Source organism: Polistes dominula, unplaced genomic scaffold (genome assembly GCF_049000335.1).
Source record: "Polistes dominula isolate Pdom_NZ unplaced genomic scaffold, Pdom_raw_medaka contig_77, whole genome shotgun sequence".
Taxonomy (NCBI): Eukaryota; Metazoa; Arthropoda; class Insecta; order Hymenoptera; family Vespidae; genus Polistes; species Polistes dominula.
Genome location: NW_028301152.1, coordinates 8,237,674 through 8,263,571, shown reverse-complemented (window position 1 = coordinate 8,263,571; position 25,898 = coordinate 8,237,674). Strand labels below are relative to the sequence as shown.

At 27.7% G+C, this 25,898-nt stretch overlaps 6 protein-coding genes and 1 long non-coding RNA gene across 17 annotated transcripts; 2 read left to right on the top strand and 5 right to left on the bottom strand.

The window, feature by feature from the left end:
- Positions 1 to 28: 28 nt before the first annotated feature.
- OSCP1 (Organic solute carrier partner 1) lies at positions 29 to 1,780 on the top strand. The gene is made up of 4 exons (XM_015320081.2): positions 29 to 467; positions 644 to 963; positions 1,056 to 1,333; positions 1,403 to 1,780. The coding sequence occupies exons 1-4, from the start codon at positions 356 to 358 to the stop codon at positions 1,770 to 1,772; spliced, it is 1,080 nt and encodes a 359-aa protein (XP_015175567.2). The 5' UTR covers positions 29 to 355; the 3' UTR covers positions 1,773 to 1,780.
- Positions 1,781 to 1,859: 79 nt separating this feature from the next.
- Positions 1,860 to 4,200, bottom strand: LOC107065940 (enoyl-[acyl-carrier-protein] reductase, mitochondrial). 3 transcript variants are annotated; one of them, XM_015320080.2, is made up of 6 exons: positions 4,065 to 4,200; positions 3,589 to 3,841; positions 3,237 to 3,473; positions 2,941 to 3,162; positions 2,308 to 2,538; positions 1,860 to 2,217 (listed from the first exon to the last, which is right to left on the bottom strand). In XM_015320080.2, the coding sequence occupies exons 2-6, from the start codon at positions 3,772 to 3,774 to the stop codon at positions 1,987 to 1,989; spliced, it is 1,107 nt and encodes a 368-aa protein (XP_015175566.2). In that variant the 5' UTR covers positions 3,775 to 3,841; positions 4,065 to 4,200; the 3' UTR covers positions 1,860 to 1,986. The 3 variants fall into 3 exon arrangements, with proteins under 3 accessions (XP_015175566.2, XP_089034547.1, XP_089034548.1); XM_089178421.1 differs by having other exon boundaries at positions 3,966 to 4,090; XM_089178422.1 differs by having other exon boundaries at positions 4,002 to 4,081.
- An 87-nt stretch (positions 4,201 to 4,287) lies between these two features.
- LOC107065949 (FAD-dependent oxidoreductase domain-containing protein 1) lies at positions 4,288 to 6,920 on the bottom strand. 2 transcript variants are annotated; one of them, XM_015320094.2, is made up of 7 exons: positions 6,447 to 6,920; positions 5,993 to 6,247; positions 5,419 to 5,919; positions 5,195 to 5,340; positions 5,038 to 5,124; positions 4,812 to 4,965; positions 4,288 to 4,721 (listed from the first exon to the last, which is right to left on the bottom strand). In XM_015320094.2, exons 1-7 carry the CDS (start codon positions 6,537 to 6,539, stop codon positions 4,467 to 4,469), a joined length of 1,491 nt encoding a protein of 496 aa, XP_015175580.1. In that variant the 5' UTR covers positions 6,540 to 6,920; the 3' UTR covers positions 4,288 to 4,466. The 2 variants fall into 2 exon arrangements, with proteins under 2 accessions (XP_015175580.1, XP_015175581.1); XM_015320095.2 differs by having other exon boundaries at positions 5,993 to 6,216; positions 6,447 to 6,919.
- Positions 6,921 to 8,178: 1,258 nt separating this feature from the next.
- On the bottom strand, positions 8,179 to 10,055 carry LOC107065952 (putative divalent cation/proton antiporter TMEM165). Its single transcript, XM_015320097.2, has 6 exons — positions 9,836 to 10,055; positions 9,561 to 9,762; positions 9,246 to 9,421; positions 8,943 to 9,125; positions 8,730 to 8,835; positions 8,179 to 8,499 (listed from the first exon to the last, which is right to left on the bottom strand). The coding sequence occupies exons 1-6, from the start codon at positions 9,992 to 9,994 to the stop codon at positions 8,423 to 8,425; spliced, it is 903 nt and encodes a 300-aa protein (XP_015175583.1). The 5' UTR covers positions 9,995 to 10,055; the 3' UTR covers positions 8,179 to 8,422.
- Positions 10,056 to 10,672: 617 nt separating this feature from the next.
- Positions 10,673 to 20,371, top strand: tho2 (THO complex subunit 2-like protein). 5 transcript variants are annotated; one of them, XM_015319951.2, is made up of 28 exons: positions 10,673 to 10,883; positions 11,035 to 11,078; positions 11,438 to 11,529; positions 11,612 to 11,725; positions 11,806 to 11,921; positions 12,148 to 12,278; positions 12,393 to 12,772; positions 12,855 to 13,033; positions 13,140 to 13,732; positions 13,829 to 14,063; positions 14,152 to 14,269; positions 14,362 to 14,524; positions 14,612 to 14,793; positions 14,957 to 15,241; positions 15,324 to 15,436; positions 15,553 to 15,748; positions 15,842 to 15,970; positions 16,082 to 16,210; positions 16,302 to 16,559; positions 16,651 to 16,799; positions 16,999 to 17,128; positions 17,254 to 17,359; positions 17,474 to 17,514; positions 17,591 to 17,701; positions 17,786 to 17,846; positions 17,917 to 17,978; positions 20,010 to 20,074; positions 20,231 to 20,371. In XM_015319951.2, exons 1-28 carry the CDS (start codon positions 10,819 to 10,821, stop codon positions 20,259 to 20,261), a joined length of 4,278 nt encoding a protein of 1,425 aa, XP_015175437.1. In that variant the 5' UTR covers positions 10,673 to 10,818; the 3' UTR covers positions 20,262 to 20,371. The 5 variants fall into 5 exon arrangements, with proteins under 5 accessions (XP_015175437.1, XP_015175433.1, XP_015175432.1 ...); XM_015319947.2 differs by having other exon boundaries at positions 10,675 to 10,883; positions 17,588 to 17,701; XM_015319946.2 differs by having other exon boundaries at positions 10,675 to 10,883; positions 16,996 to 17,128.
- Positions 20,372 to 20,666: 295 nt separating this feature from the next.
- Positions 20,667 to 23,746, bottom strand: LOC107065879 (uncharacterized). Of its 3 annotated transcripts, none has more exons than XM_089178076.1 (5): positions 23,182 to 23,746; positions 22,473 to 22,499; positions 21,736 to 22,402; positions 21,466 to 21,596; positions 20,667 to 21,388 (listed from the first exon to the last, which is right to left on the bottom strand). In XM_089178076.1, the coding sequence occupies exons 1-5, from the start codon at positions 23,187 to 23,189 to the stop codon at positions 20,926 to 20,928; spliced, it is 1,296 nt and encodes a 431-aa protein (XP_089034202.1). In that variant the 5' UTR covers positions 23,190 to 23,746; the 3' UTR covers positions 20,667 to 20,925. The 3 variants fall into 3 exon arrangements, with proteins under 3 accessions (XP_089034202.1, XP_089034201.1, XP_089034200.1); XM_089178075.1 differs by having other exon boundaries at positions 22,473 to 23,334; positions 23,613 to 23,746; XM_089178074.1 differs by having other exon boundaries at positions 22,473 to 23,746.
- A 148-nt stretch (positions 23,747 to 23,894) lies between these two features.
- On the bottom strand, positions 23,895 to 25,895 carry LOC149030737 (uncharacterized). 2 transcript variants are annotated; one of them, XR_016178449.1, is made up of 4 exons: positions 25,128 to 25,895; positions 24,899 to 25,041; positions 24,610 to 24,799; positions 23,895 to 24,522 (listed from the first exon to the last, which is right to left on the bottom strand). It is a non-coding gene; the product is annotated as an uncharacterized LOC149030737 (long non-coding RNA). The 2 variants fall into 2 exon arrangements; XR_016178448.1 differs by having other exon boundaries at positions 24,899 to 25,894.
- Positions 25,896 to 25,898: the final 3 nt, after the last annotated feature.

Below are 25,898 nucleotides of genomic sequence, written 5' to 3'. Positions count from 1 at the left end.
TAATTAATATATATACATTATTTGCAATTATTGATATAAAATAGTATTTATAATAATCATAGATAAAAATTGTAATAATAATTGTACATAGATTAGTTAATTACTGTGAGTTTTTTTTAAATAACTTTACAGTACTAATTAATTCATTTGAAATTTCGCGCGGCTCATGACGTAATTGACGTATACATTCTTGGCGATCGCTCATTGGTTGACTCCATATTACATCATATATATACATATATATATATGTTTTTGAAATCGTTGACAAGGTTACGCATGAATTGATTATAGTATAAGAGATACTCTTGAGTACGTAGCAATTTAATGCAAAATATTTAAATAATTTTAAATAAAAATGTCAATGCACGCAACACCGATACTCTATTTAAACATGGGTGGAGAAATGCTGTATGTTTTACAACAAAGACTGAAAGCTCAAAAAATCGACGTCGACAAAACAGTGCAAGGCCAGTCCAGTAACAGAAATATTCGAAAAAGATCGTACGCACTGTTCCTATCATCCTTTATATGAAATTCAATATTCATAACAAATTCACTTAAGCACTTGCTTTTTTGCATTATTTTATGTTATTGATTTAATTGATTGATTTCTTGAACTCTTTTCTTTTTTCTATGATTACAGTGTTAAACGATGTAACTGCTGCTTTGCTCAATGTCACAGTACTTTCATCGGTCTTCAAAAAAGGCCCTGTTATTGCAGTCGCTTCATTGCGTCCTACTTTAGAATGCGCTGCTTTATCTTCTATCATGAAATTGGATAATAGTAGCATGGATAAATTGTTCGACTTAATGACGATGATGGTCAAATATCAATTGACTGTAGTTACTGGTCCTAAAGAAGTTATTCTTCTTACATTAAATCATATTGATGCAATGCATGATATGGTTAGCAATCCAACTGGAAAAGAATGCGTCGCATTGGTCCATCAAATGGTTATTGATGTAGGCAAACCTTTTTTCTAATTTATCTATATATAATGAAACACATTAAAATTTAATATTTAATTGAAATTTTGTAAATATTTGTATTATAGTTTTATAGTGAATTAACTTTCGACGAAGTATGGAGAACGAGATATGATTGTCTTCAAGAATTAGAACCATATCGTGTTAGGGTTTCTATTCTTTTAAGACTTGGTTTACAAAACGAAGATACTAGTTTTAATATAACTTCAAAAAAGTACGATGAAAAGTATAAAGAAAATAGACATATATTATGCAATCAAAAAATAAAAGATGTAGACCCCAATAAGAATTGCGGAAGTTCCTTCCAACTATTTGGCGACCGTGAAACATTATTGGGAAGAAATATGTAAGTGTATTAAAATTTTTTTCGTTTTATTTAAAACCACAAATTCGAAATAACATTTATTAATTGTAGATACTCTTCTACATATGGAATGACAGAAAAATTAAAACCATTGCAACACAATTCAAACTTCCTAAAAGATTGTGGCACCAAAGCAGAGCTTAAAATGTTGGCCACTCAATTAGGAACAGAAGAAACTTATGAAAGGCCTTTTACTTTGAATTTATTTTCTAATGAAGAAAATATAACTTCAAATAATAAAAATAAGTGCAATATTGATAAAAGTAACTCTGAAAAAGAAGAACAAGAAGTTGAGAAAACAAAGATCAACGAAGACTATAAAAATAAGCTTGATAATGTTTATGCAGATTTTCATGAAAATGAATTGGAAAAAACAGCACGCAGTATGGATCTACTTGATCTGCTGGATGAGATCGAATAACTGGCTAATTTATCAAAATATTATTCAACTAATTAATTCCTACATATTTCTTTTCAGTGCACTTAACAGATAAATATATATATACAATTTAATTAGCATCTCATTTTAATAATATAATATTTTCAACTTCAAAAAGCCCATCATACAATATCGTATGATACTAAATATATTAAATGCACAAATAATGCTTTTTTATAAATCATCATAACTAAGTTTAACTCTTAATCATATCCAAAATGTATTTAACTCCCGTTTTGCCACTGATATTAAGTGCATTAGCAATAGCTTCTTGATATTGAGAGAAAGGCACAAGTTTGTGCGGTGGTGCTTGTAATTTTTTATCTTTAAAGAAAGCTGATAATTCATCATACATATCTAATCGTTTTTTTGATTCCATATTTTCCTTGGTCCATGCCGTCATCCAAAATCCTTGAAGAGTTATATTCTATAATCATATATAAAAGAATTAATAAGCTTGGTAATCAAAATATAATTTCATTTAAATAATTTAAATATGTTACACATCAAGTATTACTTTAAAAATAAAAGCTGAAGGTGGAATGGTCACTGGTTCTCTCGACATACCACCATACGTAACCATTGTACCTCCATGGGCAAGGTGTCTCATAATATCTGTAGCACTTTGACCCGAAATACAGTTAAGTGCTAATTTAGGCTGAGGTAATTTTTTATTCTTAAAAATTTGAGTCATTCTAACTTCTTTTTCAGTTAATACTTCATCCGCTCCCATAGATGTTAACAGATCCTAAATAAGTAATGATATTAATAATCAAGTATCTTAACACTTTGTTGATCGGTCCCGAGTTAACTCGTGTTTCTGTGGCCGAACGTTGCTGACCGGTCACGAGTTAACTCGTGATGCACTTTTTTCGCATCATGCTATTTTAAAGGAAAACGCAGCGAAAATAAATATTACAATAATAACAGATTTTTTTGTACTATTGTTATATTGTTTATTATTCGAAGAAGAAATATTTAAAGTCTAATAATAAGTAAAATTTATTAAAAATTACTTATATTGTTTTACTTTTCAATTCAATTACGAAGTAATAGCCGGCGACATGGGATAAATTCTTAAAAAAATAGCCGGTCAACAAAGTGTTAATAGATAATAAATATGATAATAATAAATCAAGTTTCTTAATACCTTTAATTCTTGTAAATTTGGTCTGTCTCTAACAACATTAACAGATCGATAATTCCAGATTTTACACAATTGTATAACCAGTTGTCCTACTGCTGAATTACCTCCATTTTGTATAACAGTATCTCCGGGTTTTAAACATACAAAATCTTTAAGCATTCTATACGCAGTACATGGATTAACGTTCATCATACTAGCTTCCACAATTCCAACTTCTTTAGGAATCTGAAATTTAAACATGCTTTTTTTTATACCAATCTACTAAATAAAAATAATTTCAATGAAATTAATAAAACTACCTTTAACAAATCTTTCGATTCATAAATGGCATTCGTTCTCCATGTTCCCAAATTAGAACCATTGGGAACAACCCTATCCCCAATGCATAAATTAGTTACTTTAGAACCAATATCTATTATTTCTCCTACACCTTCATTTCCTGGAACAGCTGGTAATGAAGGTTTACTCGGATATTTACCTTGAATAGTATTAATGTCGGCTGGATTGACAGGTGCCAGCAACCACTTGACTGCAACCTTTTACAGTATATTTATATTAAAATTATAAAATGACAATCAAAATCGTGACAACACGAGTAGAAATTATACATATACATATGCTTTTTATATTTATTAATTTATTTAAATATACCTGATATCTATCCGGTTTATTTAATGTGGCATTAGTGACTTGTAATACATCTACCGGTTCACCATATTCTTTATACAGCAATGATTTTGCTGTATCAGTTAAAGCGATGCCACTCATATGTCGAATTTGTATTAATTTTGTTGACTGCGAAACTGATGATAGAAAATGTCGTACAAATAAAACCATTGTATCCTTTTTTCTTGACAACTTTAAATACAATGTTTCTTTATTTTCTTCAAATATCAACAACTACCTGCATAATTACAATAACAATATATTTACTTTTAATATTGAGGTTATAAAACAAAGTTACATATATATTTTGAAATATTAAATGATTATAAAATCGTTTAGATATTTATTATATAACATGTTACTATTGAAGAAGATGACTATTATCCTACTTCATTCACCATTTTCTAATGTTTTTATATCAATTATTTATTTTCTTGAATTCGAAATATGTAATTACTTACAACGTCACCACTGACGGATACCAATCGTTATAAACCTATAGATTTGGAGGGAAATATTCAAATAATGTAATTAATTTTTAATTTATTAATATAGATATAATTAAACAAATTTGATTGTAAAGATTTTGCATTCTAAATTCAACTTTTGGCAAATACAACTTTATTGCAGTTTTAAGAATTAATATAAAGTATTATCTTTATTTACAAAAAAAAGAAACCAAAATTTTTTATTTATGAAAAGAATTGTTTATTTGGTTAAATATAATAACATTGTATTATATATTTATATAATACGATCATTGTATAATATTACATAATATACATTTGTACACATAAACATAATTATGTTTTTTAAACATGATTCTTAATTATGTTTCAATCATACTATGTTTTCATGGACGATCAAATAATATTAACTTCTTTCATAGGTTCTAATGTTATAAATCTTTCAAATCCTAATCTTGATAAATCTAATGTGCAAAATCTAGAATCTAAAATAAGTTCTGATATTGCTCGTCCTACTGCAGGTGCTTGCTGTATTCCATGACCACTAAAACCGGTAGCTATAAACATATTTCTATATAAAGGATGACGACCAATTATGCCGTTCTGATCAAACGTATTGTATTCATAATATCCAGCCCAAGAAGATTTCACCTAAAAGAAATAGAAAACATTACATAAAATCGACTACATTGATATTTCATTATGATTTGATTTACAGTTAAAAAAGATTTTTAATTTAACCTTCAGACATTCAAAACTTTTGACTCTATTAGCAAGAACAGGCCAAACTCTAGATTCAAAAAAGTTGTGATCTACTTCCAAATTATTTGTATCAGGTTCTTCATCGGCTTGCGGTTGTTGACCACAAATATAAGAGTTGGCTAAACCGTCTCTCCTAAAAATGAAAATGATGGTTAAAGTTACGTTTTTGCAACAATATGTATCTCATATCATGAGATTACATTACCTAAAATAAGTATTAGTGGGATCTACTGTAAGTGGAGTATTTAAACCAGGTCCATCCGGACAATGGAAACAGTAGACATACCTTTTCCTAAAGAACAAAAATACAAAGAACTATATAAATTTAATATTTTAAAAAATATTTCTTTAATATAGCGTACCTTCGTTCTACAGGTAAGGGAACACTTAAAATTCCTTCACCGAGCCCAATCTCTGCCTTTTCTGCTATTTCCTGACTAGATGCTCCAGCTGCAATAACTACAGCTGCGAATTTGATAGATTCAACAATACCATTTGGTAATTCAACCTAAAAATTGTCTTACATTATAAAAAAATGTATTGCACTGAGCTCATTTAAATAATGTTTAATCAGTTATAAACTCACTTTAACTTTTCTTATACTTTTACAGGATTTGGAGTCATCGCCAGATGAAAGCAAATATTCATCAAATTCAAAACCTACAGCTTTCGCAGTAATATATTCTACACCTAAAGACATTGCTTTTGACTTGAAAGCACAGAGAAGTGACCAAGGATCAAACCATCCTTCTTTTTCTAATCCAAAACAACCAACTGAAATACCATCTGTATTTAACCATGGAAACTTTTCTTTCAATTTATTTGGAGAAAGAATGATATTTCTTGCGCCCAAAGCATTTTGTATTTTCGAATTTTCTATTAATTGTTCACCACTCAAATCAGTGGCTAACATTAAATAGCCATAAGGTTGAAACTGTACATCGACAGGAGGCTCTCCTTGAATGCCCAAATGATTATTTATATTTCTAATAAATTCTGCTCCAAAAAGTGACATTTCAATATTTTCTTCGAGAGAAAATTGTTGACGTAGACCACCTACTGATAAAGCTGATGATGCATGGCAGTACTGTTTACATATTGCATTAAATTATTTTCAGATAACAGTGTATAGAAAGATTACTTTTATCTTAATAACTTACTGTTGGATCTTGTTCTATAACGACAACATGAAAATCTTTTGGAAAGCGTTTTTTTAACCAATAAGCTATAGAACTTCCTATTACTCCTCCACCAATTATTGTTACATCGCTTCTTTGCGGTACATTCATAAGACATTCATCAAGCAATTTTTTAGCTCCTTCATCATCGTTCCATGATTTAACTGTTACTCTCTTCTTATGTCCTACCGGCTTATTCGGTAATCCTAGATACGTATTAAACTCTTCATTATTATCCTATAACATTATTTTTAAAAACAATTAACAGTATTACGAGAAATGATTATAATATTATTTAAATTATGAATTACTATAAACATTAAAATAAAGTATATATGGAATAATGTATACTATATTTACAAACTGTTAACCTATGTAAAATTATGTAATTGGAAAATATTTCTTTTTTTTGTTTTTGTTCAATTTTCATAATTACCTTGTTCGAGTAAGATCGTATTAACAATTGTTTCAGTCGTTGATTATTAAAAATATTTATTATTGTATTCCTTTGTGCAAAATAGCGAAACATTGTTTTATTTTTATACAAGCTTAATATCAAAATTACTGTGTTATATTATAAATTAATAACAATTATTGTTTCCAGTTTAAAAATTAACGAGACAATTTGAATATATTATATTAATAGGAATTAAATAAAAGCACCATTTAATATTGAAGATCTGCAATAAACTGACATCATTGTTGTTCTCAGTTACCTCTAGTTAACTTCGTCAGATAATAAGTAAATGGAATTTTCTATTTATTTGTATTAAAAGCATATCTTTATCAGTGATATTATTATCAGTAAAGATTAATTTACATACATATAAGTAATTGTCAAGTGTTGCATTTTTATAAATGAATTTACAAAAAATGTGTATGTAACCTCAAAGATAACGCGGTTAAGAGCCGTATGCGTGTTTACCGGCGCATATACATCTATAGGCATCATGTATAACTGATTTAAAAATATAAAGAATAAATAGATAATGAACGAAAAAAAGAAATAAGATAAATGAGATAAAAAATATAAGTGTTTAATTAACAGATATCACCATTTATTTAATAATTTAGTCTTTAATTTGATTTCAAGAGAATACGATTTACATTTAAATTCATTTATATTTCAAATATATGTTTTATTAATATTTATTTTTAATATTTGTTTTTATTTTATTAATAGAAATTACATCAATTTTAATAAAAATTTTTTTTTAATTATTTAATGGAATTATTATAAGAATTATATAATAAAAAATAAATATACATTTAATCATATCCGTAATATTATGTGTCAAAAGGTTGACTATAATTATTTATTTACAAATATTTACTCTTAATCAATTTAAATTACATATAATTATTATTGTATAAGCACAGACGTATTTTTGCATTTAAAATATTTATAACAGTATTAAAAAAATAGATATATATTTTTTAAGTTTGCTGCACTTAATATGTATATATTATTTGTTTCAACAAATATTTTGTAGCCTATATTATGTTATTTTTTCATTTGTTATATAATGTAACTATTGTTTTTTTTTGTTCGTACTTTACGTAATACTAAGAATTTGATATTTGTATATTTTTATAATAATACTAATAGTTTCTTCTTAATTTTATATGAATATATATTTATATAACATTATTATTAATATTATAAAATATGGTGCTTTGTTTCATATTATCTATACACGTAATAATGATATATAAAATCTTCTTAATCTCAAATTTTGAAAGATAAGTTCTATTGATATTAAGAAATCACAAGTAGAACAATTGAAGAATTGTAATCAATTCGTAAAGTATAACGATTAACAAGATTGTATTAAAAACAAAACAAACAACACTTCACAAAATAAATAATTTTTGAACATATTTCCTCTATATCAAATCAAGATCAATGTTAAAATTATATCTATTATTCTGTAAAAAATCTTTTATTATATGCCTTGATCTACTATGAATTATAAATTTAACAAAAAAATATCATAAAATAAACTTCAAATTTCATAGTACGCTAGGACAATTATTTTCATGAATTATTTAATATAAAAAAATTTGTATACTAATTCGAGTGATTCAGTATGAATATAAAATATTCTTACGATCTTCATATTAAAAACGTTACTCTCTTTGTAGATATACAATTAAAATAGCAGTAATTATTTCTAAGCACAATGCATATCTGTATTGTGTAAAAAATATTTTCGATATAAATACATTCCTGCTATGACCTATTTAAAAATACAAAGTTTTTATGATACATGTATGGTACAGTGCACCAAATTTCACGTATTTATAATACTATGATTTGTAAACATTACGTAAGTATATAATACATATTCACACATTATAGCACAAAGAGTTTAATTAATCCCATCGGATTGAATACTATTATAAATTTGTTCATGTAGTTTCTGTCGGGTTGATAAATAGTGCTGTTAGGGCAAAAAGTAGGAATACCAATCCTCCAATAATGGTCACTATATGCAAACACACATGAAAATATTTTTAATTAGACTCATGTTTAGGAACAAAATTTTAGTAATTCAACAAATAAAAATGATATGTTAGCAAATATTAAGTTTATAAAAAAAAACTTCATTGTTCAAAGCTTGTAGTTAATATCTGACACCATAATAATTATTATTATTATGTTAGAAGGATTTAAAAATATTATAACATTCAATGAAATAATATTACAAAATTTTACCTGTTCGCACAGATATTTTTTGTGCAATTATACGTCCACCTAATACAGCTAAACCTGTACAAAACGAATGACCAAGAATTCCACCAAATACGACTCCATAAACATCCTAAAAAGATATGACTTATTATATTATTTATTTAATACAAAATAGTTTATAGAATTATCGCATAATTAAAAACTTCATCACTAGTTTATATTTATATTATAGAATACCTCTCTTGCTGCAAGTATGATTGTCGTTAGCTGTGAACGATCACCCCATTCAGCCAAAAAGGTGAGAGTAAATGCTTGTAAAAATATTCGAGAAAGTAACATCAGTGCTGAACGTTTAACAGTTTTTCTTATAATACCACTTTCTGGATCTTGGATTAACGTAGTCGATTTATCTTTTTCATACTATAAATAGGGATAATAATAGTTATTAAAAATAAGAATATAAATTTGTATTGGTAATAATCTTTAAGAAACAATATTTCTAACAAGTATATTAATACAAAAATGGATACATTTTAATACCTCATCTTCTCGTTTACGTAAATCTGATTGAACTTCCTCAAGTTCTTCTTGTGCTCCTGTCGGTGACATATAATATCCATCCCTCAACATTTTTAATCCGAATAAAGCAAAAAGTATGGTTGAAATATAGTATGTGTATACACGTGGTATTATGGTTGCTGCATATCCAAATATTACTGAAAATAATCAAACTATAAGCATGTTACTCCAAAAGGATATTCACTGACATTAAATTTATGAATAAGATTGTATAATTAAAGTTTATATAGTATGTATCTAAAGATAAATAAGAATATTTTTTATAAGAAATGATACCTGAAAGCAATGTCATAAGAGCAAGAGCACTAATAGCTCCAATAAAAACAGTCAACCTAGGATGTTTCATTGCCATAATAGCAGCAATGAAAAATGTTTTATCTCCTAATTCAGAAACAACGATGACTGATAAGGAAGCTACAAAAGCATGTAGAAGCCCAAGCGAGGCTTGAGGTTGTGTTGATGTTAAGTCATCCATTTTCTACAATTATTTTTATTATTATTAGCATTATTAGACTAATTAAAGTCATCTTTCATTGAGTGCTTATATCTACCATTGAAGTTGCTGTAATTTGTAATTTGTCATCATAACGTTGATTATTCTCCGCTTGCGTAAAATGAAAATTAAAATAAATAACTAAAAAAATATATAGCAAATACTTCATTGTTTTATAATTAACAGTAGTCATGATAATATTCTTAACTATTATCATCAGGTACTATGCGCACGTACTGCTACCGCCACATCATTGAAGCGCGAATCGCAAGCATATACATTGTTTGTTAATATAGATGTCACTCTAGTCGCAACACTCAGGATCGCCAATAAATATTTTCATTTAATTAAGACAATACGAAACGAACAATAGAAATATCTAGATTAAAATAATTTCATTTAATAACGATCAAACAATACGATATTTCATCTCCCAAAGCTATTATTATTATTCAACTATGAATTTGACTTATTGATTTGACTTGAGTATTATAAGATTTTCTATTATACTTTTAGCTAGGAAATATAATTATTTCTTTAAAAAAAAAAAAAACTACAAAATGAAAATAGAAAAAAATATATCACAAAAATAATGCAAGTTATTGAATAATAATATATTTGATTATTATACGAACGAAATAAAGTCAATTTTATATCGGAATTTATTGAAATCAAAGAAAGAGTTAAAGAGTTCGTTTTAACAGAATCATCAAAGTTACGACATGCGATTATTTTTTTTCATTTTTAATCATTATTTTCTTTCATTTTTATTTCAAGATCAAGCATATGGTTGATTTTTATTACTAGCCAAATAACTATATATATATATATGTAATTCTCTGATTGGTCGTTTGAATCTCGATCAAGCACTCTCATACCAATCGAGTCGTAAGAAATTTGGGTTCATTTTACGGACACGAACTTACGATCAGACATCGTGATTAAGTTGCTAGACGCTTGCAGTAATGGTTTATGGGATCTGTTAACCTGTGATGTCGATACATTTGTTTTTAATTTTAAAGCACTTTGATTAAAATTGGAATGGCCAGTAAAGTTTGGAATTCTGAGATATGGAAAACTTGGGATAAGCATGGAAAAAATGACTTGTAAGTGGTTAAAACGATGTTGCGCCAAAAGCGCGCCTGATTAATATTGAATTGATACTCTCGGTCCTATCCGAGAATTGATGGTTGCAACTTATCTCTCCTGTTTCTCGCTCTTCTGAAGAGTTAATTGTCAATTAACAACTGTTTGCAGCCTCAAGCTAATCAAGCACTTATTTAAGGAAGGCAACGCAGCTGGTAAGTTGTCTTTACATTTACCCCTTTCGTGCATTTTAAATAGGATATATAACAAACCTTTCCTACATCTGGAAAACATTCTTTGACCAGCATTGCACTTTTAATCAATTTTTTCTTTTTTTCTTCTATTCTTCTTTCTATGGCTATACATATTCCTTATTATTTATTTTAATTATATAATTATTGAATAAATCATTGATTATTATTCTACAATACATGTACTCAATGCGATGCTAATACTTACTATAGTCTCAATTTGCATTTACAGTCATTTTTAGTATTTTATTCTAATTTATTGTAATGTATGCAATAAGTTGGAACAAAAGAATTAATATCGTTCTTTCATTTGATGTTTACAGAATGGAGACGGGGATTATACGAATTGATTTCAAATGGAATCCGTGGAAACATAAAAAAGGATAATGTTATTGCAACATTAAGCGAAGTTACTGTAAGTTGTATTTTCATATTTCATCATTTCTGTCATCGCAAAACAACAAGCGATGATAACATTTTGCATGATATATTTCCAGAATATTGATTGGACGATACCATCAGCAATAGTTGATATATTTACCTTAATTGATGCAGAAGTTCACACTGAAGATAGGAATAATTTTTATTATATTGTAAAAGAATCTGAGAAGGTACTGTAATTATGACCAAATTAATTTTCATCCTTGTTATAACAATTGAAATTGCTAAAAAGATATTATACATCTTTCAGGTATTAACGGACAGAATAATAAAAGAACGTTTAGAAATTGAAACATTGCAGGATGTAGGAACATTAAAGAACCGAAGTTTTCAAACAAAATTTATTAAAGTGAAAACGAAATTATAGTACGTAAATTATGGCTAATATAATATACATTATATTAGAGAGAGAGAGAGAGAGAGAGAGAGAGAGAGAGAGAGAGAGAGAGAGAAAGAGAAAGAGAAAGAGAAAGAAAGAGAGAATAATTTTGTTTATTATTCTCAAATAATATATATATATATATATGTACCCGTATATGTGGATCTATAACTAAAGTACTATTTTTTTTTTATTTTTCATTTCACATTTCAGCTACAAACAACGAAAATTTAATTTATTCAGAGAAGAAAGTGAAGGTTATTCCAAACTTATTGTAGAATTGAATCAGGAACGTCCAGAAAGTGAAGTGGCGTCAAGTTTAGAAATAGTGAAGTCATTAATTGGTATGACTATTGTTCACGTAATGTTTTAACAGTAAAAATGTAATCCAATAGCAAAAATGAATATTTTTATTTAAAGAACAAATACAGCTGAAAATTTAAATATCTTTATTTCAGGATATTTCAACCTTGATCCTAATCGCGTACTTGACATTTTATTAGAAACTTTTGAAAATCGATCAGAAGCCGATGCATTTTTTATACCTTTAATTCGTTCGTATATGAGCGACCAGCAAGTACTTTGTGAAGTTTTAGGATTTAAATACAGCTCTACTATCAATGCAACTCCATTTTCCCTACAAAAGCTCACTGCACTGATGCTACAACATTCTGTAATACAATTGGATGATATGCTTCCTTGGCTCGTACCAGATGATGAAACTATTACTAAAGAATACGAGCAATCATTGAAGCAGGCTAAAGAATACGTTCGTAAGTTAAGTGTCATTTCAACTAAAGATAAAGAAGAAGTACCAGAAGAAAAAGAAAATCCACAGGTATTTTAAAATCATTATTAATAGAATATCCTAATAATATTATTTATTCGTTTACATAATTTCATTGTTATATATCTAATAGGCTAAATATGCAAGTAACCAAAAATTTGGTTTATGCGAAGCATTGTTAGAAATAGGAGCTTGGGAAGTAACGCAAGCTCTTTTTAGTCGATTACCGGAACATTGCTTTACAGATCAACGTCCTATTGCATTAGCATTATGCAGAATGATTCAATCTCTTATTGAACCTGTCTATCGAAAGTAAGCTACCTAGATAATTATTTAATAATATTTACTATTTGCAATAATTTATATTGAAAATGTAATTATTTGCTAATCGTCACGATGACATTTATCTATCTTTCAGGTATTGCATAATATCACCTAAATTACAAGGTCGAAAAGTCCCTCCATTAAAAAATGCTTTAGCACCAAAACCAATATGTAGTTTAGAAGAGATACATGATCAATTATTACCTATGTTAATAGTTCTTGGTCCTAATTTACATCATGATCCTATTTTGTTATATAAAGTTATGAGATTGTGTCATGCTGCTATCAAACAGTGTCCATTGGATGCAAACAAACTACCAGTTGACAAAAACAATATCCTTTATTATGATGTATTGACAATACTTGATGTAGCATTGTTACCATCATTATCTTTCATGGATTGTAATTGTTGTGTAGCTGAAGAATTATGGAATATTTTAAAATACTATCCATATCAGAATCGTTATTGTTTGTATGCAAGATGGAAAAATGACACTCCTCTTCAACACGCGGCTTTACTCAGAAAACGAGCAGATGCTCAGAAAAAAATTAAATCAATCATGAAAAGAGTTAGCAAAGAAACAATTAAACCTGTTGGAAGATCGATTGGCAAACTAACTCATTCTTCTCCTGGGGTATTGTTTGATTATGTTCTTATACAGATTCAATTATATGATAATCTCATAGGTAAATATATTTTTATTGATAGTACAATATGATATTATTTATTATAAAACAAACTTAAAAAGGAACATTTTTTATTATAAAATGGAACATTTACAGGACCAGTCGTAGATTCATTAAAATATTTAACAAACATTTCTTACGATGTACTTGGATATTGTCTTGTGGAAGCATTAGCAGGGGCCGATAGGGATAGATTCAAACATGATGGAACCAGTATATCTTTATGGTTACAATCTCTCGCATCATTTTGTGGTGCTATTTTTAAAAAATATAATATAGAACTTACAGGTTTATTGCAATATGTAGCGAATCAACTTAAAGCACAAAAGAGGTATTTTAAATGCTCTTCTTAAACGAAGATACATTTTAACATATATTTATAATTATATTTTTTTGTTACAAATAAATGTTCCTTTCAGTTTAGATTTATTGATATTAAAAGAAATAGTACAAAAGATGGCAGGCATTGAAGCTGCCGAAGAAATGACTGCTGATCAATTAGATGCCATGGCCGGAGGAGATTTATTGAAAAATGAAGTAATATATTTGGTTAAAAAAAATAATTAATTAATTAACTAATTAACTAATTCTCCATATTATATATTATTATATTTAATGTTATATTTTAGGCCGGATATTTTAGTCAGGTTCGTAATACGAAGAAATCATCACAACGTTTGAAAGAAGCACTTGCCGAACATGATTTAGCTGTAGCTCTTTGTTTATTAATGGCACAACAAAAACATTGTGTTGTATACAGAGAAACAGATAAATCTCATTTGAAACTCGTTGGTATGTAATAATACTTCAGCCAATTAAGACATTTCTTATTTAAGGATAATAATTAATAATATCGTCTTTAAATATTATTATATATAGGAAAATTATATGATCAATGTCAGGATACATTGGTACAATTTGGTACATTTTTGGGTTCTACAATGACAGTAGATGAATATGTGGAAAGATTACCATCAATACATTCTATGCTACAGGACAATCATATACACGCAGATGTTGCATTTTTTCTTGCACGACCAATGTTTGCACATGCGATTAATGTAAGAATATTTTATTCAATATTATATTTAACGTATTGATTATTGAAGTTATAAATGTTTTACATTAAATGTATTAATATTATTAAATATAATAGATTACGCTTATATGTCACAGTAATTGTTAATAATATAAAATATATATTTTATATGTGTACATCTTCAGATCAAATATGATGCTCTTCGTAAAGCTGATCCAAATTACAAGAAAATGTCTAGTGCTATAAAACAGGCTAAGTACGCAGAAGCTGCACAAGCTGTAATGGCACCAGTTGCTCAATCGGTTAGACCATTACATCCATTAAAAGTATGGGAAGATATTTCACCACAATTTCTAGTTACATTTTGGTCATTGTCTATGTATGATCTGTACGTTCCTGTTGAAAGTTATCAAAGAGAAATAAATAAACTAAAGCAACTTGCTATTCAAGCTGCAGATTCCAAAGATATGGTTTGTACATATAATATTCATATTCTTACAATATTTTCTTTATAAAAACTAATAATTAATATTATCTTTTGACTATAAATAGAATGCTAGCAAGGGAAAGAAAGAACAAGAAAGATATACCACTTTAATAGAAAAACTACAAGATGAAAGAAGGAAACAAGAAGAACACGTTGAAAAAGTATTTGCATATCTTAGGTAATATCAAATAAAATTCAAAATAATTGCTAGAAATATATCTAATCATATTATAAATTATACATGAACATATTATTAATTTATCTTATTAATACATACGTTATATATTTTATTAGACAAGAGAAAGATTCCTGGTTTTTATCTCGAAGCGCAAAATCTGCAAAAAATGAAACAATAACGCAATTTTTGCAATTGTGTTTATTCCCTAGATGTACATTTACAACAGTAGATGCTATGTACTGTGCAAAATTTGTTCATACTATTCATTCATTAAAAACAGCTAATTTTTCAACACTCCTTTGCTATGATAGAGTAAGTAAACATTTGAGAATATTAAATGTACATATATATATATATAGTTTCGTTAATATTATTTTGATTGAATGTTACTTTATCTTTTTACAGCTTTTCTGTGATATCACATATTCAGTCACTTCGTGTACAGAAAACGAAGCAAATCGTTATGGCAGATTTTTATGTGCCATGTTGGAGACAGTGATGAGGTGGCATTCAGAAAGAGCAATATTCGACAAGGTATAATATTAATCTACGTTTAACCCTTTACACGATTCGTAAATGAAATCATAGTGCAATGGATTTACATTGTTTGACTTATAACATTATTCACATATTTTTTCGTTATAGGAATGTAGTAACTATCCAGGATTTGTTACTAAATTTCGTGTAAGCAATCAATTTTCAGAAGCAAATGACATGGTCGGTTTTGAAAATTATAGACACGTATGTCACAAATGGCATTATAAAATTACAAAGGTATTTCATTATAGATGTTAATTAATTATTAGTTAAAACTACATTTTTGAATTATCATTTATTAATGAAAATATTTTAACAATTTTATTAGGCCATCGTAGTTTGTTTAGATTCTAAGGATTACGTGCAAATAAGAAATTCTTTAATAATATTAATTAAAATATTACCACATTTTCCCGTATTATCAAAACTTTCACAAATATTAGAACGTAAGGTTGATAAAGTTAAAGAAGAGGAACGTGGCCAACGTCAAGATTTACATATCCTAGCAATATCTTATAGTGGCCAATTAAGAGCTAGAAATTCCTGTATGATACGTGAATCAGATTTTCATCATGTTGGCGATAAGGTCAGCTATTAATTATGATTGTCAATAATTTTATTATTTTTTTTTTTGTATTAATTTATTCTTTATCTTGAATAAAATTGTCTTTAAATAGGCGGGTAAAGCACAGGATTCATCAAGTAATGAAACAGTAGAAAAAGTTAGTAATGGAATTAGTAAAGAGATAAGTAATGGCGATAGCAGAACAGAAAAAGAAAACAAAGAACAAAGAGAAAAACGCAGTGCAGTAAATCAAGCTCATCAGTAAGTTATTTATTTTTTTATTTAATCATTAAGTCATGAACTACATTTATATATTAAAGTATATCAGAGTTACATGGTAACTTTCTTTAAAAGCTAAATTCACAGTTTTATTTATCATCAAAATCTACGTTAGCAAACCCAAATAATTCTACATTTTTATTACTCTTTTCTTTATATCATTGCAATTTATTTTTAGCAGCGAAAGTTCAGAAAAACTTCGGAAAAAAGAGGAATGTAAAGATGTTGCAGATGGTAAAGAAAAACACATCAAAAAGGAAGAATCTAAAGAAGAAGATAACATTGATAAAAAAGATCGCAAATATTACAAAGTAAATAATTTATTGTAATGTATATTATGTATATGTAATTGTGTAGAGATATAATGTAATCATTTTTATGAATTTTTATAAACTCATAACGACTTTTTTTGTTACTAATATAACTTTGATTATAGGAAGAACATTATTATAGTGGTGGTGTGGATAATTTAGATAGAGATCTTTCTAGTGTGTCAAATAGTAGTGCCAGTTCAGGACCAACACCGGATGGAACCGAGAGAGGTTTGTATAATCAAAATTAATGTTAATAATTCATATTGATTCTATCCAGTTTCAAAATATTCAACTTTTTATTAGTGAACCATTTAATTTAATACAAGACACTTGAATTATTAGTTTCAGAAGCCAAAAGAAGAAAACTTGAAAGTACCCCAAAGGTAAGAAATTAATAAAAAGAAACTAATAATTATCTCAATTATTATTAATTAATAAATATATGTATTTTTTTAGCAGGAAGGTAGGAGAACAGAAGCTACTCTTGAAAAAAAGGAACGTTCAAGCAAAACTAAAGTACGCGACGAACAAAAAGAACTTCGCAGAGAAAAAAAGTTAGGACGGAAAAGAGTAAGAAATTAAAATACCATTTTTTATATTTTTGATTCGTATAATACAATTTCAATCGTTAATTTTAATTAATGTTTGATTTAGGATCGAGCTGAGGAATCTTTGGTGCAGACTGAACAAAAACGAAGAAAAGATGATGAAAGAGGTTTGTATATAATTTATATTATTAATATATATATATATATATACATATATTTTTTATTAATATGTTATAGCCAAAGGAGTACATCAAAATGGAGACGTAACGGAACATAGAGAAAAACATCATTACAGCAAAGTAAGTACAAAAATGTTTTATTATTATTAATATATATCTATGATACAAGATATAGACAAATTATTATTAACTTTGTAGTCAAATGGTTAATGGTTTACAAGAATAACATATTAAATTACATAAATATATTTTAAAGATGTATATACTTAATTTGTATACTTAATTTCATGTATACTTAAAATTCATTTTTGACAGAAAGCATAAAAGTTATTTAAAACATTAAATTTAATATCCATTAAAGATAATTTTATAATTTAAATATTGAATTGACTAAAAAATTTAATAATAGAAATTTGAAAAATTTCTATTAATATCAATGAGTAAAGATAAATTCAATGGGTGTTTGTAAGAAGGGCTTATATTACGTACTGCAAATTTTTAATATAGACAACAACAGAGTTAAATATGAGCTCTTCTTTCAAACACCCATTCAATTATTATTTATGTAATTTAATTCTAGTCAAAGTTATATATATATATATATATGTAGAATTAATATTACTTCTAAGTTTGGATGGCCTCTGTTTTAATTCTTTTTACAATTGTATTAAAAAACTTGATAGGAAAAGTTGCACTATTGCAGAAAGAGAGAATCTAATAGTTGAAAGAATTTTTTCTCAAGGTCATTTATTTACTTTCACTTTTCATTTACATACTTCACTCTTTTATTTTTTTTTAATTTCATTAAACTATTAATGTGAAAGTCATTCAAAATTATATGCTGTAGTAATAAAATGAACTTTCTTACAATATAGAAGATTTTTCAAATTGTGGTCATTTACGCCAATGCTACTGTAATGATAGGGCGTATCAATGGAAAATAAGATATGTACGTATGTTCAGTCATATTATACGTTTACGAAAATTACACCTTTGCATGCTACTTTAACGATAGGGCATATCAATGAATAATAAGACATGTAAGATATTTCAGCGATACGATTATAGCTGTGCATTGGAAGCAAATGGTCACAATTTCAAATATTTTCCGTAATATAAGAAAGTTTATTTTACTACCACATTTGATCTTAAGTGACCTTCACTAATAGTTAAATGAAATTGTCTTAACACCAATTATAGCAAAACCATAAAATATATATAATTTAATATATTTATTATTTAATAAATATATATTTAATTTTATAATTTTATATATTAATTAAAAATATATACATATATAAATTAATAATTTAATAATAAATTAATATTTTTACAAGATTTAAAAAGACCAACTTGATTTTTTTAAATAAAACTATATATATATATAAATTTTTTTTATATTTTATATTTAATATAATCATAATATTATAATTTATATTTGTAATATATTTTATTATTTAATATATATATATATAATTGTATATATGAATATTTTATTTATATTAATTTATATATATATTATTTAAAAAAAATCAAGTTGATCTTCAAATCTTGTAAAAAATGACTTCGAGAAAATATTCTTTGTATTATTAGAATTCCTTTTCTGCAATAGTAGAACTTTTTCCTTTCAAGTTTTTCAATAAGATTGTAAATAAAGAAGATATTTAAGTGAAACAGTTAAACACCTCATCCTGTACATATAGAAAATACGTATAATACACAATTAAAGTGTATATAATGTAAAGCTGTCTTTCTCATCTTTTTTACGTTAGTTAATTAATTATGAAAATTCATGAATTGTACTCTGGTACTATTCTTTGTAATCCTTTGAATATCAAGGGGGGACATAAGGAGAGGATTTTTATTTCTTTCTTTTTTTTCTTAAGAAAAAGAAATTTAAGAAAAAAAAACTAAAGCAGTAAGTTCACATTTGGCTAGTTTTTGTGTATTAAAAGTAAAATTGTTATTATTTTTTCTAACCTTATTACTTGGCCCCTTAGTTGATAAAGACGTCCACTTCGAGTATATTGAAAAGATGAGACGGGAGACAGTAGCAAAGACGAGAAAACATAGGTGATACTATCAAGTACCCAATGTTAATCGCAGAAGTCACAAGGCATACAAGGCATTTATTCATCAATATATTTTCAGGAAAAATCTCCGTATACTAAGGAACGTACACATGAACGTGAAGGACGTGAGAACAGAGACAAACAATATCCTTTTTATACAAGAAAACGTTGTTTCAAGTAAAATATTAATAAAAAATATTTTCTAAACTTCTCTATATATTGGGTAGCTTAGAAAATTACCTTAAAAAAAATATATTAAAATAATTTCAATAAAAATATTTATCCTTAATAAAAGTATACTAGGAGAAGTTCAGATCCCAAACGAAGATGATGCACGGCAACAGAAAAAATGTTGATTTAACATTTTATATATTACGTTTGATGTTGCATGTAATTAAAAAGTAGAATTCGTCATAATAAAGAAAAAAAACTAGTGGATAATTTGTATATTACGTTAACGTCCATTTTTATAAAATAAACTATTTCTCATTCAATTCATATTATTCAATGTGCTTTCTTGCACTTGATTGTAACTACTTAATCATTTCTGAAAGAAACAAGAAAAAAAGATAAACAAAAACAAATTGTTCATCACAAAGTTTGTACCGATATGTGTTAGTCGCTAAAGAATTGTGAAAGATTGCTTTGATATCCGATAAAAGTAATATATACTTATGAAGGTACTTATTAATTGTCTGATAACATTATAGCCAATAGATTAATGAAAACAAATAAATTTATAGTAAAACTTTTATCTTTTTACTTATTTGATGAAAATATAATAATAATAATAATAATAATAATAATAATAATAATAATACTGTATATATATATAAACGATATAACCCAATAAATGTACAATATCATCGTGCTGGTGTAATCAACTATCTGTACAAAATAAATTATCATTGACACTTTTGGATATACGATCTAAAAATACGTGTGCGTGTGTATGTATGTTTGTTTATACAAAATATGTTTTATAACATATTTAATTATGTAGCAATAGAATTATAATAAAACCTATCGGCTTTTATACTTTCTTCTTCCAAACGTTTCAAACGTAATTTAGCATCTTGCAATATATCTTCAGTTGAACTGCTCTCGCTAACAACGGTGTTAGTATAGAGAGCTTTTTTTGTTATCGCAGGATCTTCAATTAATGTAGACCTCGATTGATGAATTTCTTCAAATCTACGCGATAATTGAATCGCGTATTGAGTCAATTCATCTATTTTTAATTGTTGATCATTCAAAAGCTTGATCAATTCTTTCTTTTCTCCATGAAATTGTGCATCTTTATTTTGATCTCCTAAATCGTTACTAGAACTCGTTTGTATTCCTGTATCTCTTAACTCGCAATTGGTAGAAAAAGCTTTTTTGGTCACAGCAAGCTCTTCTTGCAATTTCTCCAAATCACGCTTATAACTCTCATACATGTCTTGTTTTTTTTGTATTCTGCGAATAATTCTATTATTGTTTATCAAATCTTTCATAATTGAAATTATTAAACATCTTTAAGGAAAATATTTTACCTTTCGTTTTCTAATAGCAAAGCGTTCTGTTTAAAAGATAATTCTATTTCTTTTTGAAACAAGTGTTGTTCCTCTTTCTGCTTTTTTTCATTCAACTGTTGTTCTTTCAAAGTAACCATATTCATTAATTCCTAAAAAATGCACATTAAATATAAAGTGGATACAAGTTTTGTACTCGTAATTCAACCTTTTTATAAATCAGTTATTTACAAAAGGTTGAAGATGATTTATAAAAATGTTGAATTTAGTTTTAATCAAATAATAATATACCTGAGCTTTATCTAATTTTTTATTCAAAGAATTTAGTTGTTCTTCGATAACAATGGCACGATTTTTTAATCCAATTTCTTTTTCTTTCAATTGCATGTCAAATAATTGTTTCTGTTTAAATATTTTCTTCTTGACAGATCTTAATTTTTCTATTTCCATACTCATTCGTAGAGAACTATCTGTCTGTGTTTCTTTGGTACTGGTCATTGTAGTTTTTTGAAAACTTGGAACTTTGTTTAAATTCAATGTACAAACAGATATACATTTTAAAATACATAAAAGTAAAGGTGCATCATTATTTACATACTCTGACATAATATATTGTCCTTCAGGATCATTTGGTCGTATTCCTAAAGTTTCTAACGTATGATATATGTAATCTTTTTGTAACTTCTGTTTACTGTGTGTTTTTCTTTCATCATAACTATCAGGTACATGATTATCAAACTGTATCAAAAGTGGTGCTTCACTAGCAAATACTGACAATGTATAAGCATAATTAACATTAAATAAATACTCCGCTACAAGAAAATCAAAAACATATTGTTTAGCTGGTTTAGGTTTACTACAATAATCCTTTAAAGATAAATCTTTATATTTTAATGCATTGACCAAATTTCTGCGTAGATTTGTTCTAATATTTGATATGATACCACATCTTTCAAACCTAAAAGTATAACATTATAAAAATAAATATAAAATACATTAAATATATGATTTAATATATATTAACATACCAAGAATATACAGTGTCAGAATATTTGCTGTCCATGGTACAAATAAAAATTGATAAATATAAATATTAATAAATAAATTGTTTTGTTAAATTAAAAACGTTTAATTATCGTTCAATTTCTGGCGGTAATCATGAATGGTTATATTTCGATGAATCTTAACGAGATATCGAATTTGATATCGATATAATTGACGTATATTTTTTATTATCGAAAATATAATCAAATATAGACCAATCAAATTGATCCCTGCATAAACATAGATATGAAAAAAAAATTTCGTGAAACAGAATGCGAATATGCACAATGTAGCTACAACGTACTAATTAAGTCAGTAATTAATTATCGGATGCAATATAACAGGTAATAATTAACTATTGTTTTCAGTTCTACCAAGATATTATTTCCATTTGTGTAACTTCGTTTTAAAAAATGCTGATTGGTCAAATTGCATTGTAAATGAACCAATTATATAGTACGTGTAAAAATGTTTTACAATAAAAAAAATATAATTATAATAAAATAAATTAATATTTTGTAGTATCTGAACAACATGAGAATTAGGTATAAATATAAAAAAGTAATACTATAAAAATGTGATTATTAACAGTATATTATTATTTATTTGTAAGTGAGATATAATTCTTGAATTTCAATTTAAATCAAATTACAATGAATGTCTTACGTCGAAATGGTAGAAAAAAAAGCTTACGTTCGCATAAACTCATAATCACGATTTATATAAATGCCACAAGTCACACTTTGACAACGTAGAGGATATTTTTTTTCTTTTTTAGTTTTATTAGACGTTGGCTGGCCTGCGATCAACCTATTCCTAATGCAACGGTGTAGAAAGTGGCACCACCTATAATAGAAATACGATCTAACCTTTTTATATAATATTTTAGTCAATAATTTCAATAATTCGTAACGATTAAATTACACGTAAATATAAGAAATAAAAAGATAAAATTTTCTTTTTTTAATGGCGTATGAAAATTAACTATAAAGAACAATAATCGATAAAAATAAGGAGAATCATTTTTGAGCCCTAGTTTTCCCGCCTTTTTTAAGAGCAGACATTTTATCGAGGGATAAAAAGAAACGCATCAAAACATAAAAGGTCGGCCCTGATTGGCTTACTTTTTGCGGCTTATCTGAAATAAGCCAATGGTAATAGAGATTTTCTCTGTACACTTCCATATGCCGTACAAGTAAGCGTGGGGTCGCGATATTCGAAGCTGAGAATCCTTTTAGCTGTATAGAGGACTGTTCAGGTAAGAAAAATTCAAATATTTTTCTTCGTAGGCGTTGACAGATTTTGGCGTCGTGGCATCGAAGAGCGTAAGGATTGTTAGTGTTTGATTATCACGATACGAGCTGGCCTACTACAAGGTGGCATCGCCTTCCGTTTTTATAGTGCGTACACCTTTTATTTTCTACACACAACTCGATCGTAGCAAATGGCTGCCCCCCGGGAAAGAGGAAAGATGCGTGTTGTTTAGCCCAGTGTCGCGATCACGACCTGTGTATTTCTTCTAATCGTCCTGCCGATCCTCTTCTACGTTTTATCGAGTCCCCTTAGAAAAAGTTCGTGACGATTCGAAAGGCTAGGAAAAGAAAGAAATATGATAATCCAAGAGAGAGAGAGCACAGGGTGCTGCTTTCCGTGCGTGAACGAGGATGACCGGTGGTGCGCGAAACGCGTCGCGACGACGCGCGTCCTCTCGCACACACCAACGCTCCCACACATCTACACCCACACAAAAACACCCGCCTTCACGTTCATGCATTATCTCCCCCTCTTCTACTCCTTTTCCCCCTCGCTTCTCGATATTTTCCTTTCTTGCTTTTCGTATTGCTAAATGAATCTCTCTTGCTAAACTCATCTACTGTGGATGTTAGACAATCATCATATCGTCATCATCATCATCATCATCATCATCATCATTATCATCATCATCATCATCATCATCATCGTCATCATCATCATTATAGTTATATATCACTTTTCTCACCATAGAAACAATCTGGGTTGGGGGGAGAGGTATAGCTGCCAATGTTGAAAACATCCATGTAATTTCTTTTTATACGACATATAAAAAACGGTGTATCTTTGTATATAAAATGTACTACGTACTAATACAGAAATTCTCGTGGGCACACTATATATATTAATATCGCGTATCTCTCTCTTTCTTTCTCTCTGTGTGTAACACGTACGTGTGTTTTTGTTTTCTTCTACGATCAACAAGATCACACGTTGGTATCTCTAATCGAACAAATTGATCTTTCCATTGTCGTGCCTTATAAGTTTGCCATCTTCCATGCTGCAACAATAACCAAATTTATCAATGAACTAACCAATCGTTTTTAACTTCTTCCTTTCTTCAATTCGTTTTTGTTTTTTATTCTTTGTCTTCATTTACTTTGATAATTTCGCGTCACATGTTCCTCTTCTTCTTGTTTCTTCCTTATCGATTGTTAGCTCTAGATTAGCTTCTTTGTCTCTCTGTTTATTTAACTAATCGAATGGAAAAATAGGAATGCGACGTGAAGATTGACGATTTGGCTAGGATAACGAGAAAAAAAAAATAAAGAAAGAAAGAAAGAGAGAGAGAGAGAGAAAAAGAATAATAGTTAAGAATGTATGCGTACGTAGAAAATTTACATGTATATAACGTTGGTATTCAATACGTGAGTGCCATATCGAAAAGATTACACATTAATTCCGTAATATTTGTAATAAAATAATAGTAGTAATAGTAGTAGTAACAGTAACAGTAGTGGTAGCAGTAATAATGTAGTAGTAATAGTTATTATTGTGTTGTGTTGTACTAGTAAATAGAGTAGTATATCAAAACAATATAAAATGATGTTTTACTTGACTTTTTCACCGTCAAAAACACCTAGGCGCAGGTTTTCCTAACATTACATCTTTACCGGTCATTGATACAACAGTTTTAATGGGTTTCTTCGTTCACGTTTTATTCGCTTATCAAACGCCACAAAGTTGATTATTCGAAATAAAAAGGAGATTAAAAAGATAGAGAGGGAATGAATATATATATATATATGTATATGTGTATAGAGAGATATGTATATGTGAGAGTGAGAGAGAAAGAGAAAGGAAATTAAAACGAAGAACAAGAGAGAGAGGGGAGACATATTACGTATGACGCGTTTGTCGCGTACGAGAACGCTTTTACGTATCATTTTAGGGAGAGTAGAGGGAGAATGATCATCCATATACGCATATATATATATATATATATATATATGTGTGAATACTTAGAGTTGCGATTACACATGCAATCGTTTTCTTCAGCAACGTCGGGTTCCTGTCAGTTCAGTTTGAGCGCGTATTCGACAATCTTGCAGTGGTCATACTATTCCTTCATATTTTCTTCATTAAATTCAAAATCACGT

What these genes read in the sequence shown, in the direction of transcription:
- OSCP1 (XM_015320081.2), top strand. Translation starts at nt 356, where the DNA reads ATGTCAATGCACGCAACACCGATACTCTATTTAAACATGGGTGGAGAA. An exon ending in CGTCGACAAAACAGTGCAAG is followed by an intron (nt 468 to 643) that starts GCCAGTCCAGTA and finishes CTATGATTACAG; the next exon opens with TGTTAAACGATGTAACTGCT. An exon ending in TCCATCAAATGGTTATTGAT is followed by an intron (nt 964 to 1,055) that starts GTAGGCAAACCT and finishes TTTGTATTATAG; the next exon opens with TTTTATAGTGAATTAACTTT.
- LOC107065940 (XM_015320080.2), bottom strand. Translation starts at nt 3,774, where the DNA reads ATGGTTTTATTTGTACGACATTTTCTATCATCAGTTTCGCAGTCAACA. An exon ending in ATAAACCGGATAGATATCAG is followed by an intron (nt 3,474 to 3,588) that starts GTATATTTAAAT and finishes ATACTGTAAAAG; the next exon opens with GTTGCAGTCAAGTGGTTGCT. An exon ending in AATCGAAAGATTTGTTAAAG is followed by an intron (nt 3,163 to 3,236) that starts GTAGTTTTATTA and finishes TTTAAATTTCAG; the next exon opens with ATTCCTAAAGAAGTTGGAAT.
- LOC107065949 (XM_015320094.2), bottom strand. Translation starts at nt 6,539, where the DNA reads ATGTTTCGCTATTTTGCACAAAGGAATACAATAATAAATATTTTTAAT. An exon ending in TACGATCTTACTCGAACAAG is followed by an intron (nt 6,248 to 6,446) that starts GTAATTATGAAA and finishes ATAATGTTATAG; the next exon opens with GATAATAATGAAGAGTTTAA. An exon ending in AAAGTTTTGAATGTCTGAAG is followed by an intron (nt 4,722 to 4,811) that starts GTTAAATTAAAA and finishes TATTTCTTTTAG; the next exon opens with GTGAAATCTTCTTGGGCTGG.
- LOC107065952 (XM_015320097.2), bottom strand. Translation starts at nt 9,994, where the DNA reads ATGATAATAGTTAAGAATATTATCATGACTACTGTTAATTATAAAACA. An exon ending in TACGTAAACGAGAAGATGAG is followed by an intron (nt 9,126 to 9,245) that starts GTATTAAAATGT and finishes CCCTATTTATAG; the next exon opens with TATGAAAAAGATAAATCGAC. An exon ending in TCATACTTGCAGCAAGAGAG is followed by an intron (nt 8,836 to 8,942) that starts GTATTCTATAAT and finishes ATATCTTTTTAG; the next exon opens with GATGTTTATGGAGTCGTATT.
- tho2 (XM_015319945.2), top strand. Translation starts at nt 10,819, where the DNA reads ATGGCCAGTAAAGTTTGGAATTCTGAGATATGGAAAACTTGGGATAAG. An exon ending in AAAGAGCAATATTCGACAAG is followed by an intron (nt 15,971 to 16,081) that starts GTATAATATTAA and finishes TTTTCGTTATAG; the next exon opens with GAATGTAGTAACTATCCAGG. An exon ending in AACTTGAAAGTACCCCAAAG is followed by an intron (nt 17,515 to 17,587) that starts GTAAGAAATTAA and finishes GTATTTTTTTAG; the next exon opens with CAGGAAGGTAGGAGAACAGA.
- LOC107065879 (XM_089178074.1), bottom strand. Translation starts at nt 22,507, where the DNA reads ATGGACAGCAAATATTCTGACACTGTATATTCTTG. An exon ending in AAAAATTAGATAAAGCTCAG is followed by an intron (nt 21,597 to 21,735) that starts GTATATTATTAT and finishes TGCATTTTTTAG; the next exon opens with GAATTAATGAATATGGTTAC. An exon ending in TTGCTATTAGAAAACGAAAG is followed by an intron (nt 21,389 to 21,465) that starts GTAAAATATTTT and finishes AATTATTCGCAG; the next exon opens with AATACAAAAAAAACAAGACA.